Raw genomic sequence first — 17,670 nt, 5'->3', positions numbered from 1 at the left:
GGATTGATCCCTGGACAGCACTGAGAAGTTGGGGCAGGCGCAATTCATGAACTTTTGTACTCTTGTGTGCTGCTGTCGACAAAGCAAAAATAATGAAACTTTGTGATATGTTTGTAAATGATTTCGAATGACCCCTAGCCCTGCCCTTCACCATAAACGCTACCCACTAAACCTAAGGACATTTGCCTGAGCAAAGCATTCGACCCTAGGTTTACTGCCTGAAGTTGGACAGGATAAAAGAAAGGCACTCTAATGACGCGAAGGTAAACGGAACCATTTTTTTTTGTTTGTTTGTTTTGTTTTCTTTTTCTGAAAACTAACTTTAGCTTCCAAACCAGCTTTTTCTTCAACTAGGGGGAAGGGGCTGGTGGACGCGCTTCTCGGTTTCCTCTTATCTCTCCAAATAGTGTCTGCTTTCTTTCTGAAAATGTTACTTAAGGAGATTATTCGGATGGCCACGAGTAGGGGAAAATTTGTCAATTCCAGAATGGGTCGTCATTATTAATATCATTATTATTATTCTTTCTTCATTTTTTTCCTTAGAGGAGCTCCATGGAGGCTTTAAATCCCACTCAGATTTTCCTCAGGCAGAGAAGGAAGGATATTTGAATTAGTCGCTGTAAATTGTTCTTAAGTCTTAAAGAGTATTTCAGCAAACTGTAGACTACCTGAATGTCAGTTTTAGACTAATTTCAATGAAGGATGACAGCCTTTGGTCAGTGTAGAATAGTTTTGATTTAGAAAGTAAGATAAATCAGAAAAAAAAATGCAGTGATCCTGGCAGATTACATGGTAGATGATTAACAGAATGTTATTACGTTGTCTATATATACCCTGTAGAACCGAATTTGTGTGGTATTTACATAGTCACAGATTCGATTCTAGGGGAATATATGGTCGATGCAAAAACTTCACATTTCTGCAAATGGTTAAAATTATAAATGTCTGGGGATCCGAAATGAAATGCATGCTACTTTATTGGAGATTTATCCAAGTCATGCTAGCTCCGTCTTATTTACTGACATCTTAGGACATGGAGAATATGGATTAATGTTGGTGAATTATAGATAAGCTTAAAAAATCTGGTCATTGTAAAACTGAGTCACATGGTAGGTCTGGACGATCTGAAAAATAGTTTGATAAATGAATAATTCTAAAAAAAGAGCACTTTTAAAAAAAAGAGTTGAGAGGGTAGATGTGAAGAATTTTCCTGGCTACTTTTTTTTAAGCTCCTGGATTATCTGCAAAGTAGCACGAGAGATATCAGCTTGGATTTACTTCTCAAGGCAGACGGATGGGCATGGGGGAAGTTTATATGATTAAATTTGGGATGCTTTCCTGGGATGGTGTTACGCAGTCTTCAATGTAACTGCTTGTAACTTCAATCGTAAAGAAGTGGGGAGGGCGGGAATGGGGGAGATAACTCTCAGCACAAACGAGAGTTGCCCTGCTTTCTGTGTGAATTTCTGTATGGGGACCTGCTAAGTGCATTCGGAGTTACTGATTGCCTAATTTTATTCAACCGAACTAGATTCTGGTAACTTTTGGGTGACCCCGGAGAGACAAAGCCAAGACACATCTATTGTACATCATATTCCCCTTCTGTTTGATGGCTTTTCTTTGGGCGTGGAATCTTTCTTCCAGTTCTCTTTCTGCACGTTTTCCCCAATGTCTTGTTGTCACCCCCCATTCCCAGACTCAATCCCTTTAGCATACAGTTATATATTCTGGCTGGTTGTTTTATTTACCACTGTAACGCGAAAGGCCGGGGAATGATTTCTGGGGGATTAGTGGAAAGGGCATGGAAGGTTAGAAAAGTCAGTTTCAAACAAAAGCTCGGATTACCTGAGAGGCAAAGGAGATGGGGGTTGGAGTGATGAATCGTCCTACCATATTAGCATCTGGCTGGGAAGACCAAATGCATAGAGTGGAGTCACTTGATTACACGTATATTATTTAGTTAAATTTGTGAAAATTATGAGATGCTCACAAATCCGGTGATAAACTTCCTCCTTCGCCATTGGCTGGGGCGGTCACATGGCCCCCTAACTTTATTCAGTTGACAGCAAGTAGGAGGGCCCTATGGAAGGAGAAAAAAAGACAACACGAGAAAAATTAGTATTTTCTACCTTCAGAAATTAATGGCCATGAGTTCGTATATGGTGAACTCTAAGTATGTGGACCCCAAATTTCCTCCTTGTGAGGAATATTTGCAGAATAGCTACCTAGCTGAGCAGAGCTCAGACTATTATAGTGGCTCTCAGGGTTCGGATTTCCAGCATCAGGGAGTCTACCCACGGTCAAACTACAGCGAGCAACCCTTCAGCTGTAGCAATGCCCAAGGCTCTACGGTGCCTCCGCGGGGTCATGGACAGGAGCCATCGGGCCCGGCGAGTCACTACCCGGGCCAAGGGGAGCATTGTCCCCCGCCTCCAATTCCCAGTTCCCGGGCCTGCAGCCAGCCGGCCAGCCTCAAGCAACCTCCCAACGGGACGGCCCTCAAACAACCCGCTGTGGTGTACCCCTGGATGAAGAAAGTGCATGTAAATTCCGGTAAGGTTCCTCTTCTGACTGCAATCGCTCTGTCACCTCCCACCCCAGTTTTACCATCCCTGAGGTTGTTACCCCCAAGTGCTTTCCTAGATCCAGCTAGGAGTTGTGGACTATGTCCGAATACGTGTGTATGTGTGTGTGTATGTATGTGTGTGCATGAGCGTGTGTTAAATGGATGCCGCAATTACTCTCCCCATAAATTTTTATAGCTGAGGAAATAGGCCGTTGGCCATGTGGTTTCTTGGCTGTATCTGGGGGTGGGGAGATGGGGTGGGTGGGGTGTGTTCCATTTTTAAAAGGAGAATATATATGAAAGAAGGGGAGGAGTGTAATTTACAAAATTTAGAGATTCCAACATTCATAATTATTGTTTTTTGTTGTTGGTGTTTGGGTTTGTTTATTTGTTTTTTGGTGGGGATTTAGTGACCCCATATACTACAAGCTTGTGTGTGCACGCGCGCGTCTATGCGCGCGCCCGAGGATTGTTTAAAAATCATAATGGAGTGTAAGCTCAGATTGAACTGCACTAAACTTGTTCTTATGTAGCTTACATTTACGTGTATTTCTTTTGTTCCCCTTCAGTGAATCCTAATTACACCGGAGGGGAGCCCAAGCGATCCAGAACAGCCTACACAAGGCAGCAAGTCCTAGAACTGGAAAAGGAATTCCATTTTAACAGGTATCTGACGAGGCGTCGTCGGATCGAAATAGCCCACACTCTCTGTCTCTCTGAACGCCAGATCAAGATCTGGTTTCAGAACCGTAGGATGAAATGGAAAAAAGACCACAAACTGCCCAATACGAAGGGCAGGTCTTCCTCGGCTGCCTCGAATCAGCATTTACAGCCCGTGTCCAAGGACCATCACACTGACTTGACGACTTTATAGAGGAGGTGAAATCTCCCCCCCACCCCCACCCTTCCAATCTTTCCCATCCCTCCCCCCAATTTCATCCCTTGCTTCTGAACTGTGCTGTGTGTAGAACTGATATGATCCAAACACAACCTGCATGGAGCAGGCAAAGCCTCCCCAGGCTGTCAGCTTGCTTTAAGGTGCTGTGCTGTACAAAGCGGACTCGCTGAGGGTACTTCAGACTTTCTTGGCATTCTTCATACTAGCACAACCCCCAAACTCTCCAGGCAGGAAGTGGAAAGTTTAGGGGAAAATTATATAGAGAGATATATAATTATATATGTGTGTATGTATGTATATATAATTATATATCGAAGGAGCTACTGAGTCTATAAAAATCTGACGAGTCATTAAACACAAATGGAAATTGCATCTTTTCGGTTTTCAATTTTAAAGTGAAGGTTTGATTCTATGCCAGTATCAGTCTTGATGTTCTGCCTACCCTCATCCCCCACCTTATGCAGTTTCAGGGCTTATGGAATGTAGGAGAGTTCAGGGCAAAGGGCTTTGAGCTGGGTACAGGATTTGTGAACTTCTTGGGTCTTCTCTCTTGTGCCGGATTATGATTTAAAGCCCCCGTTCATGTTCAGAAACCCCCAAAGAAATACCTAGGAAAGAAGTGGAAACGGGTTATTTTATTTTCAGATTGTGTTTACGTATTTATTTATTTGTCGATTAGAGGAACACACACACATTAATACGTGCGTTAAGCCAAAAGTCTTAAGCAGAGGAGCTGAAGCTCAAGGTTCCTTCTTATGGAAAATCATACAGAATTTGTACGGCTTAGATTTCTCACTTTACCAGGCATTTAGTACTCTCTTCCTCCTCCCTATCTTCTGTGGGAGAAATGCCCTAACCCTTTTATAAAGAGAAAAAAAAAAGGGGGGGAGGGGGAGAATACATATCGACCCAAAGTCAATTTCTTTAAAATGTGTTTAGACTGCACAACTGGTTCTTCGCTCTACTCACAACCGCTTTTGTGGGATTTTTAAAAAGGGAACAAATGGTCAAACATTTTCATTGTGGGGAAACCAAACAAAATAACCCCACTCTTCGGTGCCATGGTAGAGATCTTCTTACCTTCTAACTCGATTCCCAACGCACAATTCACCTTGCACACCAATCTGTTTAGCAAAGTATTGTCTTACCAGAAATCTGGAAAACATATTGGGGCTGGGGGTGGGGTTGGGGGAATGCTGTCCAAATAAATAAGAAGGCAAGCAAATTGAATCAAATGGTCAAGAATAGAAGGAAGTTAGTTCCAGGAGGGGAGAAAATGCCTTTTTTGCTAAATAGAAGTGAATCTTTTATATCCTAGTCTTGGGTGATCTACTGCACCCTTTTAACGTTTTCAAATCATGTCTCACCTTGAGTTCGGCAGGAGAATAACATGAAAAATACTCAAACCACGGGAAAGAGATTTGTTGCCATTTTTCTTATACTTCTCTGTTAAGAGAGGTTTGTGGATTTAAAAAGAAATTGTGTGTGTGTGTGTATGTGTATGTGCGTGTTTTAAACACTAACCCTTTAAATATAAGTGGGAAAATGGAAAGGTTCTTCCAAAGCTAGTTAGAAACCAAGCTTTTCATGTTTTATACACACACACACTCATCCTCAATTCTCTCGGTTTCTAAAATAAAATCACCAAATAAAGTTATTTGAGCCATTACAGAATTGAAAGGAAGGAGAAAATGTGGAGGAGGGATTAGAATTAAGAGAAAGAGAGATCATAGAATTGTGTTATTTCTCCAGACATTTTGGAAAACTCTATAGGTAATTTAAAAATAGGCTGAAATGGAGAAAATGTCAGTTCAAGGCATATGTTTGCTTCTCAGTACGGTTCATGCCCAAAGCTGGGAGCAGGTATTAATTAATTTGAGTTCTTTGGCTGAAAATAGGTTCCTCTAAAGTTTTTTTTTTTTTTTTCCAAGACTTGGTCTTTTGTATTTTATCCTGGAGACAATTCTTTGTTCTTCCTTGGGGTGAGCCTGATTCTCAGACTTGCACATGGCAATTCTTGAATATCTACATGTCGTGATATTAAAGATGGATATTCCTGCATTATTTGCATCATTGTTTCTATGACAAAAAGCACTGAGTTCATACATAGTAAAGACGTCTTTTTTCTGACGCCTTCACGTTGAGAAGCTGAAAAGGTATTTTACTGAAGTTCGGCTAAATTACAGAAACAGGTTCATCCAGAGGACAAATTTTCTATTCGATTAGCTGTATTTCAGCCGGGAGGACTGACCTCTAAACCCTTAACCTTTTGGACTCTAACTACCCTTCCCTCTCCCTCTCTCTTTTCTGACATGGAGACCATTTGGATGCAGCATTTGTAAAGGTTTTTCCTTAGGCAAATTGGGCATTGCTCTCACTATTCTCTGAAATTCACATCCCTATTTTGAAGCTTTTCCGTGAAATATCTATTTTGCATGATGTCCAGCCACAGGGATATTCCTCCCACCCCCTTAGAAGTTCAGGTTACTTAGACCCAGCTTTCTACCAAATGTCACAATTGCTTAACTCAACTCTCCCTTACTCTGGCTGAGAAAGCACACAAGTATGTTTTCTTGGAAAAAAGCCAAGGCTCCTTCTCTTACTTAGAGCTAATACTCTGGAAAGTAACTTAATCAAAGAAACAACCTCTTTGTTTATAAGTCTCAACTTTCCTTGTATGGCTCAAGTGATGGGCTTTTGAAATGTTAATATATACTGGATGAATGTGAGGGCAGACCCAACTCTTAAATTCATCTTGGGATCAAGGATCCATTTGGGCTTGCTGGAAGAGGCCCACACTAGGCCAGTGGCCTCAGGAAACCCTCTCTGTGGTTCCAGCCAAAATGAGTAAGAAGAGAGTTTCCATCTGTGTTCCTACTGAAAGGGAAGCTCGACAAAAAATGAGCTTTATGGCCCATTTGCTATTATTTTTTTTCCCATTTTGTTCCAGAAAATATGAGCCAGAAGTGTTTTTTTTTTTTTTTTGTTTGTTTGTTTGTTTATGTTGTTGTTATTGTTGTTTTAAATTCTGGTGGGGGTGATTCTGTGACTGAAAGTGAAAGAGGAATGTTTTCTTGAAGAAACTGCTCCTCAAACATCCCAATATGTATTTGCAGCCTTTTGTTATGACATCGTCAAGCAACACCTATGATATCTGTCCATATAAGATGCTTTTATAGAATCTACCAATGGTTTTGCTGCCACTGATTAAAGTATTATTTATACTGATTGTTGCCTGTAGTTTTGATGTAATTTGTTCATATATATTTGAAATAATAAAAGGTGTAGAGAAACCTATTCTGTTTGTTGCTTTGACAGAAGCAGTCTTTGTAAGTCTTGAAAATTAAGTTTCAACATTTGCTTGCTTGCTTGTTTACTTGCTTGTTTATCTGCATACTTATTTACTTATTTGTCATTCCCCGCAATGATGCAATAATGGGGGTAGAGGAGTAAACTGGACTTACCTTAGTTTTGCTTTTTTTAAAAAACAGAGTACCAAAGTACACCTTTAAAAAAAATCCCTCCTTTTTTTTGGGGGGGGGGTGCCCTACTCTAACAGCCTTTTTCACCAGACTACTTTTAAACTATCTGACAAATCACCTTGACTGGAATGCTGTTGCTGGGGAAGAGCCTTAGGTTAGAATAAGTTACCCAGGTACTGTCTGATTATTTTCTTTTGGGAAAAATAGTTGACCAGCTCATACTAAAGGACTGGTTTCCAAGTTTGTTTCCCACCTGATTACCGTCAGGAAAGTACTTCTCTCCACCCCCACCTTCTTCTTGAACCTTGGAGCCCCACAGAGCACTGGATTCTGAGATGGATATAGAGTTCAAGCTGTTAATTGACAACTAGAAGGAAGAGACTAGATCGTGGAAACCCCCACACACACACACAAAAAATAACCCCTCACCCCCAAACCTACCCTATTAGCAGGCTGATTGTATCAATTGCTTGAACATCTTAAACTAAAAATTTGGAGAAAAACTTTTCTGAGACTGCCCAGTCCAGTCCCCTTCTCTCCTTGTCTCTCCCGTGATAGAAGCTCCATAGGCAACAATAAACACCCCTTGCTATAAAAAGTGGCGGGCGCTATTTTTATCGAGAGTATTTTTCATATTTGACTTGTCTTTCCTTGAAGAGTAGCCAAGGCAGGAGTCCAAAAATAGATGGTGCTTGCTCGAGACACGAAATGAGCACAATGCATAAAATAAGACATGTGTGCTTAATATATGGAAGAGCTCGGCAGAGACGCGTGTACATGTGTATTTATAAGTGCACAGACATAAGTTTAAATATTCAGACACATTTTATGATTATACTTTGACCGTTTTCTGTTTAATGGCTCCTCCTGTTACTACCAATACATCAATAAAATTCTGTATATTATATCACCACTAGTCGTTAAGGAAAGAATGGGGAGGAAAAGCAGAGTCAACAGCAAACACCATTCACTGTACAGTACAGTAAGCCAGGACCTTCCCAGCAGAGCCCTTCCACACAGCCTCCAACGGCCATGTTTGTCAGCCCTTTCCCCTGAACTGGGCGATCGTAGGGATCACCAGCAGCCTAGGGAGGGCCATTCATAACGGGGAGAATTTTCAAAGTGCAAGGAAGATGATAAGAATAGATTTCTACAAGTCCCGACCACGTGATTTGCGAAATAATTAATTCAGCACGTCCCTTAAGAAACACGGACTCGTCATTAATCTGCCAAGCAAAGGACTCTATCAGACTTGAAAACTGAAGAGATCCCAAGAATATAATATACAAAGGGAGGGAGCGGACTCTTTCTCTGCACACCTAACCCTCTGTAGCAGGCGAGAAAGAGCAGCTCGGTATGTAAACATTTTACTACTTTTATTTCTTCGGATTTAAATCCTTAATGAACTTAGCTGTCAGGGGGGTTGACAAATAGTTCCCTTGGCTTCCTGATTTGGAATTGTACGACAGTGAGAAGTTGTTAGAGGCTTATATAGTGACCTTTGATTCAGAAAAGCTTTGCACTTTTGAAAAATTGCTGAGAGCGGCCAGAGGTTCTATATGTGTGCATGTGTATGTACGCGCACGTTTTGCTTGGCGATAGCAAGAGTTGTAAAGAAAATGGCAAGGCTGTGGGGTTTGCATGTGTGCTGAAATGGAGCTTAGATTTACTGGTGTAACTGGGAACAATGCTCGCTGTCAGGGCATCTGCTGCCTATTCTTAAACCGGTGAGAAAAGGCCCCGGACCTCTTTTCAAGCGAGGGTCGTAAATTTTTCTTTGCGTCATAATAGAAGGCTATAAAATCGAGTTGAAATTTTACCCAAGGCAGGTTTTAACCAACAGATAATGATTTCCGAGTTGCTTACTCCCCCCCCCCCCCCCCAATCTAGGCATTGATGCTTCCCTCACTCAGGGTAGGCATTTTTTTTTTTTTTTTTTTGCTCTTCTTTCTGTCTTTTCCTCTCAATTTTCCAGAACGGGGGAAGTGAATAAAGTGAAGGAAAAAAAACATCTATTTTTCGTGGTGGAGATTTGGCTATCTTTAGGAGACAGATAGCCCATTTGGGAGAAGCATGAGAAGACAAGAGGGGAAAGGGGCTAGCGAAAAAGAGACTTTATCCTCTCCACAAATAATTTTAGATTAAAAAACCAAACCAAACCAAAAACAAAACAAAAACCTTCTTTTGGGAGGCAATGCTGGTTCTCCCTAGGCCCGGTGTTTCACCTCTCTTCGATCCATCCATCCATCCCCTGCTCTTAAACATTTCAAAGGGGGCCTGGGAGAGAAGCACCTTTTCAGTTCCAGGCAAGTCTAGCTTTTCCTCTGAGAAAGAAAATTCTGTTTCTTGCTTTGGAATTCCCTTTAATAGAGTCTTCTCAGGAATCCTGTTTCAGATACCTCCCTGGGAGTTTTTATGACTTCCGTGGGTTGTTGATGTCTCCCCCCACCTTTTTTTCCTCCTTTTCTTTAAATACGTGTGTTGGTGGATTTTTTTTTTCTGGCAGGACGGAGACAAAGTTTTCCCCGTTATGAATTATACATTCAAACAATAACACATTAATTCAATTATTCAAACATGACAAATGTTTATGTGTTTTGCTGGTGACTCAGGCACAGATTTGGTTCTTATCAGGAACTGCTCGGATATTTTTCTCAATGAAGATTTACTTTCCCCTTTATCTCTCCACTTCTTAATCACCCAACTTTCCTTTTTAGATCCAGAGGGGAAAATATTGCAAAATGCCGGATTGGACTACAGTCTCTCCTCTTCCTCCCCCCCCCAATCCCCCACCCTCGCGCCTCATCCCACTACTCTCCCAAGAACGGGGCTCCTTGGGCACCGGGCTCGGGATATTTTATCAGTTTGACAATTGCCCGGGTTGTTGTGATAAATCATCGTAAGTAATTCTTGAAAGGGTGCGAGGCTGTTGGGGGCCGGGCGAGGACTGTAAATCTTTCCGTTTTATTGCTCTATGAACATATGCTCCGATTGAAGAAGTCTTAGATCCTTTCCTTAAGACAAATTCCCTGCAAAGCTGCCCTCCCTTTCCGACTACGGATTAACACTTGCTCCCCGTCTGCTCCCGCTCCTCCCCAGAAAGACTGGAATTCGGTGAGGGGAGGAAAAGATGGCTTTGGACCCATCTACTGGGTCCAGAAAGAAAGCCCATCAAGAAAGCTCACTTTGAGAAGAGGTTCACTAAGTTAAACAAAAGAAGAGAGGCTGATGGATTTTTTTTTTTTTGCCCTTTCTTCCCCCCACCTTTTTGGTAGGGGTGGGTGGGTGTGCTAGTTGTTGCCTCATCTATTTCCATTTAATTTTTCCCAATTAAAAAAATATTCAGAGGGGAGAGAGGAAATTTGTGCGCTTTCTCATTCTGTCCAAATTATGTATTGTTTATGCATGTACAAAGAACACACTCCGAAAAGAGGAATTTTAATTGAAATGTAGATATAAGATTTGAAATTCATAATCATTTGCAAGAGATGGACTGAAGCAGCATATGTGTGTATATCTTTGTCTACAATAAATAAATCGAGTGTATAGAGGATGTGTATGGGATGGATTATAATACATTCCTCATACATGTCTATGTGTAGGTGATTAGGTGAATAAACACAGATTCGTGTATGACTGTCAAGGCTGGCAGAAAATAAAACACACAGAAAGTCTTTTCTTCCTAGGCATTTGTATTTCAAGGCAGAGTCCACGATATCTTTTTCAGTGGGTGGTTTAAAACCACCCTCCTCCTCCTCAAAAAGAGAGAGAGCAAATCGTGGGAAGAAAAAAACAAACAAGCCAACAAGAACAATCGGCTAACAATTATTTACACGGAACCTATTATCCTTTTATAATTGAACTCCAATCTTTTTATAACTGACTTGAAAAGTCATAGAAAGCAATGTAATTTAGATAAATGCTACATTCCACTTCTAGTTCGGAAGGTAAAGTCATACATTACTGTCAGGCCTCGGGCTGGGGCTCGGGAAGGGACCTAAGGACAGATACCAACCATTGCCCCTAGCTCTGGGGGCTTCAGTTACCGGCAAACCTGAAACAAAGGAGATGAAGATATTCGGGGAGAGAGCTTGAGAAGTTCAGAATCTCTGTAGATAAACACTACACATTAGTCACACGCATCCACCCCCGGGGAAACGACTTGTCTCAGCCCCACATCACGCTTTTCTTGAGGGCTCTTCAATCTCTGCTGCTCCAGGAAATCTCCTCTGCACATGGGAAAATAGGAAAGAAAGAGAGCAAGAAAGAGAAAGAATGAAGATATAGAGAGGATGTTTCTAAGAGAAACATTTCAATCTAGGCACTGGGGTTGCTGCTGGGTGCAGATTCGTCTCTCCTCTACCCCCACCCCCATCAACTCAGAATTAAGTCTCTCTTCTTTTCTCCCCATCTCACCGGTGGCGGATTAATCATTTATTTGATCAGCAAAGCCTGGCAAAACTGCCATTCAAATTAATTAATACCCTATGTGTTTGTTTTACCCACAAGGAAGAGAGAGGGAGAGAAGCGCCGTAGTAAACAATGCAAGCCAACGGAATGGCTGGGCGTCTGTGTCGCAGGAGAGCTGGTTTGGGGCAAGCTCTCTAAGGCTCGACTCTGATCGACCCCTTCAATTTCTCAGTGAAGAGACAGTCTTGCAATCACTGGAAACCACCAGGCCTCTTTGGCCCAAGGGACCTGAGTGGCCAGAGAAAGAAGACTCTCTCCCTCTCCCCCAAGATAGCTGGTTCCTTTCCCTCAAAAGGGAGCCGGAAAGTTGCAAGGTGGTTACGGTGCTCTCCTCTTACTCCTTTCCCACCCCCACCCCACCCCCACCCCGGGGATTGGAGCCGCGGGGTGCCTGCGCGCCCACTACCTCCTGAGACCCTCCTCCTTCCACCAAGCCCTCCCCAACCCCCCAGCCATGCCCGTGCTCCGGGGATGGACAACGTGAAAGTTTCAGCTTCAATCAGAACAATCTGCTCTCGGGATCACGTGAACAAATATGCTTCCCGTTTTAAGGCAGCGCTTGTATTTTCCGATCGTGAGGGGGTTTCTGGGGCTCGCTCCAAATTCATAGAGGGCCACGTTCTGAAATCAAAACAAACCCAGACTCCGGGGGGGGGGGTGTAGAGGAGAGGAGGGTGGGGGATAGAGAGGCACCCGAGGCAACCTCAGCGCTGGAGGGCGGCGGATGGCATTGGGAAAGGGTTTGTATCCCACATTGAGAACTCCATCCTTCCTGCCTTTATTGGTCGTTGAACCTCAGCCTGGTTCCATTCTATCGGGAATACAGTCTGCATGGGTATATGGAAATGTCTGTAAAGCCGCAAGATCAGGTTTAGGACAGTATTGTCTGCAGACAAAGGGTGAAGGATATATTCTCACAACTGCAGGCGCACTTATTGAGACTGAGGAGACCAGGTTTATGATAAATTGAGACCCAGGTAAGCAATTGCATGACAAACAAATGGAAACCTTTGAGCACAGGGCCGCACGCTGCTGCCTTTAGCGAGATACTAAATATGATTTATTTTGTGTAATCTGTGATCTTGATTATTGCCAATTTGTTAGCTAGCCCGCATAGACCTATATACACTTATACATATACATCGAGGACGATGATTAATCGTAATGAGATGCACTTTGTGGGGGAGCTCCCCGGGTTCCCAAAGGTTAGGAGAAGATATTCACCTCCTTCTTAGACTGGCTGGTGGGGTGGCGGATTTGGAAGGGAGGGGGATGAATTTAGGGGAGGGGTTGGAGAAGCTGGAGGAAGGACTTGGTGGGGGTCAAACTGTAGTTCGAAAAAGAGGATGAAAATGAAGTAAATAAAAAAAAAAGAAACTTTTTTTAAAGGCTGTCACTGACAAAGTAAGATGGAATGTCATATTAATTCCTTGTCTTGGGCTGTTGGGCAGGGTGCAAGAAGGTTGATTTATATGTATTTAAATAAACTCAGTGGCAATGTAGCCTCTATGCATTGTTCTATAAACCTTTCCACATGCATGGATGGGACTTTTTTTTTTCTCAACTGTTGGGCTAATATTTTTTCTTTTTGTATGAAATTGCTATCAAAGTATCTTCTCCACTCCTCCCCCAACATGTTTAAGAGCATAAAATAATATAAGCCAAGAAGTGTTTTTAATAACGGACTCTAACCTTTTCTTTCAGCAGTTTTATTGGTGACTACTATCTTGAGAGAGGTTTTAGGTGATTCTGGGTCTCTCTCCTCACCCCATTTCACTGCTTCCGCAAAGTAATTAGACTAAATAGAAAACCATCTATATTTTTTTCATCATCCTAGTCTTTGCTTGAACATTATTATATTATTATTTTGGTTCTCAGCTTCAGACAAAACCCTGAAACTGTCTTTGAGGCTTTTCCTCTGGATTCTTCTCTGTGGTCTAGGGTAGGGAAGACCCACTTTTGCTGAGAAGGAGATTTAGGATCGTAGGTAGAGGGGGGAGCTCATCTTTCTTCCCTCTATATTTGTAATATCTTCAGCACAAACAGGGGAGATGACTCGATCCAAACTAGCCCACAGTCCAAGGGTATGAAAGACCTTTTCAGGTGATACCCTTCTAGATGGGTCCCCTCCTGCCGTTTGCAGCAATCAGAAGAGACAACAAAGTTGTTTTGTCCATTGCATGTGCCTGGCTTGATCAGAACTTAAAGGCGCTGGACATTTTTCTTAGCTCTATGCCTCGGAGCTGTGAGTCTGCCAAGTTAGTCAGCTGAATCCAATTACCGCCACCAGCATTTCATTTGGCCCCATAGATGCAGTCACTTATAACTTCACCGAAAATTTCAATAATGCCAAGATCGGGTCTATGCCTGAGTAATCCTAAAGATTTTCTCGGGGAGGGTGGTAGTGAGAGCTAGAGGAGGAGGTTTAGGGGCTGGGGACGGGAATTGTTTTCCTGACAACTTTGAATTCGGGCTTCCACATCTTGTTCCTGGAAAGGATGCTACAGTCGGATGGCCCACAGCCAGTGCGAGGAGCATCTGATCTTTTGAGATCACCAAGTTGGGATCTTCCTCATCGGTGGGTGGGCCAGAAGGAAGATGGAGGTTTGGGTGCTGGGTACCTGAAGTCTAGACCTTGGCCAACTTTATCTAGCTTTACCTTTTCCCGTCCCTCAGACTAAGCTAGATCAGCTTCTACTACAAAGATTCTCAATGGTAGCCATGGGGATCCCAGGTCGATAACTAATTAAATACAAAATGAAAACTTACCTAGTTAGTCAACCGTTGGTTTAAAAAAATTAAAAAGAAAGAAGGATTTTGTTTTGGGTTTTGTTCCCCCCACCTTTTTTTTTTAAGAAAAAAAAATGTTAGCGGTATGCTGAAATCTCTTGCGGCTGGAATGGGGAGAGTTTGACGGCCTTTCAGTTTTCAATGTCTTCTTCTGGAAAGGCTCCTAGTCTTAATGAACCGCATTAAAAATGAAAAAAATAAATAAAACACTTAAAGTTGATGTCCGCCCACGTGAATATATTATATAAAACGTTATTGGGATAGGCCCGGGACCAAGGACTTAGGAAAAAATGGAGCTTTAGACACTCAGCTCCCCTTACTCCCCTAAATTCCCGTTTGTTCTTCCTGTGACCAGCCCCAAGCCAAGTTATTTCGAGAAGGCACTGGCTAGGGACCTAGAGGAACTGGTGGCAAAGTTGGGAGCCCCGTGGTGTTGGGATCTCTTGGAGGCGCTTCCGTTGGGTGTTCATTAAGGGGTGAGTTATTGCTACTCGAGCCAAAGGTCATTTCAAAGGCTTATGGTTGCGAGATCTTGTCTTTATAATGCCAGGATGCTTTGTGTGGGTTTTTCCCCCATAACATGGTTAATGTTTTCAAAGTACTGAGTCAACAAATTACAGAATCGGGATGCCAGGGGGGAAATTCCTCCTTTCACCTAATTTTATCAAATTTCCTTCACCCTCACCCTAGACCCGAGGCTTTGATAGGCGGTAGTATTGGGGTGGTCTGTTTGAACGATTCTTGTATTTGTGAACCATTCTCATTTCTTAGGGTGTTTCCCGCCAAACTGAAGTCCAGGCGTTGAGTGGATGTGGGCAACGATTCCAGGGCTTTGTTTATTATGATAGACCTAAGATAGCCACCTCTTTACATCAAGCAAGAGTCCCGGATAATGGCATCTGGGAGCTTGCTAGTAAATTTCCATTCTTTTTTTTTTTTTCTTTCTGTGCCTCCTCAGGGGAGCCATGGAAGCACTGGAGAGCTCAGCAGTTGTTTTATCTTTTGGCCCAGAATAGGCATATGCCACTTTCCTTCCCCATCCCTCCTTCTAGTTATGGATCTCCAACTCTGCTTATTCCCTACCTCAAAGTTCCCTTCCAAGCGCATCTATTCTTTCACGTGTCTGCTCCCAGAGGTTAGCGTACATTCTCACAGAGCTCCTTTCTTCACCTGGGATTGTGGTTAACCCTAGGCCTCTATGAAAGTTAGGCATTTATTCCAGCAGTCTGGTTTAGGAGAAAGGGGAGAGGAAGAAGAGAGAGGGTGCAATTTCCCCCCTCCATACTCCGAATTTGCGAGGGCGATGAAATCTCAAGATTTTTGTTCTCAGAACTTCCAAGATTCCTTCGCTTTATGCCCTGGACTTTCATTGTCGAACAAATCTGACAGGGCGCGGCAAAAGTTTGCCCTCCAATCTTTCCCCTCAGCCAAAGTACTCTGTAGGAAAGGTTTTAGTTTTATTCATCGCCAAACCAAACCAATTCTCCTCTCCTTTTGCTGAATCTATCCCTCTGAATTAGGGCTAGAACAGTGTAATACACACACACACACACACACACACACACACACACACACACACACACACACAGAGATTATGAAGCTCTTAAAGGGGGAAAAAGGCTCTCGACACATTAGTGTGTAAGTGCGCAGAAGAGACAGCTTCCGCTGAGAGTTTTCCATTCTGTTCCAGATCCTCTTCCTCGGATTATCAAGAGAAACCTGAAGATCCTACAAAAAGAGTTAAAGACAAAATTCAAGGGGAAAAAACGTAATCGTGGTGAGTGTTTTCTTTAATTCCACATATTTTCCACCCACCTTACCACTTAGGGATATGACCCCAGCATTCCTACATCACAGACGTAAAACAAAACAGAAACTTTGATCTTGATGTGAATTGTAGCATTATTCCATGATAACCAATCACCAATCTTACAATATGTTGCTACTTAATGGCGTTAATTCTCATGCCTTAAATGTAGGGTGTGTTATGGTTTTGAGTTATCTGTTTTAAATAAGTGATTTTAAAACTGCTAGCCCAGAAATTGGCATTGGCATTGCCTATAATAACCAAGTGGGAAAAAGAACTTGAGAATATCTGAAAATGTTGCCTTATAAAACAATTAACTTTTAGGAGCTGAAACTGCAGGGAGAAAATTTGAAGATCTAGAAATATTAGACAACTCTAACGGGAGTGAGAGGGAGCAGTCTTTCCTCAAAAGGGCATGTGAAGCCACACACCCAAGTCATAGAACATATATGTTTAAGAAAAGAAATATGCACAGTAGACTTCTTAATCCCTGTTTATCAAAAGCAGAGGGTGAGCAGAAGGAACCAATATGCCATCCCCACTTCCCTCTAGACCTACATGGAATTTATAAAAAGAACGTAATTTACTAACAATGGCGGCTCTTGTCAAATCCCATCGATTGCCCCCCTCCCCCATCGCAGCCCCTCTTGTAACTGCACCACAAATAAGAAAGAGTCCGTATTTCGGAGTTCTTCTGGGTAGGACAAGGTGCAGGGTAGAGTAGTATCCGTTAGGTGCCCTGAACTTTTTCCATTCCAAAATGCCCTGTAGAAAAAAGTGCTCTTCGTCCTTGGAGAGAAATAAAGGTTCAACAATGGTCCCTGGGCCCTGGGATGATGTAGTCTGAGTCCTGGCGGAGGAGAGCTACGGGGGACTGATCGGACCACTTTATATAGATCTCCCCTTCCTGTTGGCCAAGCTGGAAAAAGTGCGGCGTCGGGAATTCTTTTGCTGGTCTCCCTCCTACGCGGAGGCTGTTTTACACTTCTGAAAAGTGCGAGAGAGCTTGGGAAGTGTTTTCCTTTTCATTCCTTACTGAAGCGTTTACTGCCCGTCGTACTAGCAGTCATAAATTTTGTTACAAGGCGCAATGACAGGTGCATTGATATGCACCGCGAGAGCTCCGGCTGCTTAATAACCCCATCCACTGGCCGCTCTGACTGCCTTTTATTTATTCGGTATCATATTAGGTATTGATCCCCAACAGAATTAAGTGTAGTGAGCAAGTATTAGTACCGAGCTGCTTCATATGAATATGTTTGGACGTCGGATCGAACGCAATTGGGAGGCCGGGAACTTGTCAAGAGAGAAGTTTGTATTCTTACACGTGGGTACGTGTGTGGGGGGGTGGGGGATGGGGGGGGGTGACCGTTTGGCGCCACATTCCTGCTGCCTCCCTTGCCTTCAAACTGAACTTCTAAAAGGATTGGAGTTACCAAGCAGGCTAGGCTCTTCCCTGGGAACAGGAAGAAAAGACACACGGCCCATTTCTGGGTTGGAGGACATTCTTAGGATTGGGCAGCCTGAAGTCAGATATTGGATGGGTGGGTCAAACTGATTTTATTGCCTGCAACATATGGCAAAGGTTCATTCGGCTTTAGCCTCCAGCCCTTTTTGCAGGGTCGTGCTCCTGGGACGAGCCTGCAGCCTGTTTGCA

The 17,670-nt window shown here is 42.9% G+C and overlaps 1 protein-coding gene across 2 annotated transcripts; it reads left to right on the top strand.

The window, feature by feature from the left end:
- Positions 1-814: 814 nt before the first annotated feature.
- HOXD4 (homeobox D4) lies at positions 815-15,983 on the top strand. Of its 2 annotated transcripts, XM_051986168.1 has the most exons (3): positions 815-2,553; positions 3,136-3,445; positions 15,897-15,983. In XM_051986168.1, exons 1-2 carry the CDS (start codon positions 2,142-2,144, stop codon positions 3,438-3,440), a joined length of 717 nt encoding a protein of 238 aa, XP_051842128.1. In that variant the 5' UTR covers positions 815-2,141; the 3' UTR covers positions 3,441-3,445; positions 15,897-15,983. The 2 variants fall into 2 exon arrangements, with proteins under 2 accessions (XP_051842128.1, XP_051842127.1); XM_051986167.1 differs by lacking the exon at positions 15,897-15,983 and having other exon boundaries at positions 818-2,553; positions 3,136-6,761.
- The last annotated feature ends 1,687 nt before the right edge of the window (positions 15,984-17,670 follow it).

Source organism: Antechinus flavipes, chromosome 3 (genome assembly GCF_016432865.1).
Source record: "Antechinus flavipes isolate AdamAnt ecotype Samford, QLD, Australia chromosome 3, AdamAnt_v2, whole genome shotgun sequence".
Classification (NCBI taxonomy): Eukaryota; Metazoa; Chordata; class Mammalia; order Dasyuromorphia; family Dasyuridae; genus Antechinus; species Antechinus flavipes.
Note: the sequence above shows the minus strand (reverse complement) of the source record. Positions and strands in the feature narration are given on the sequence as shown.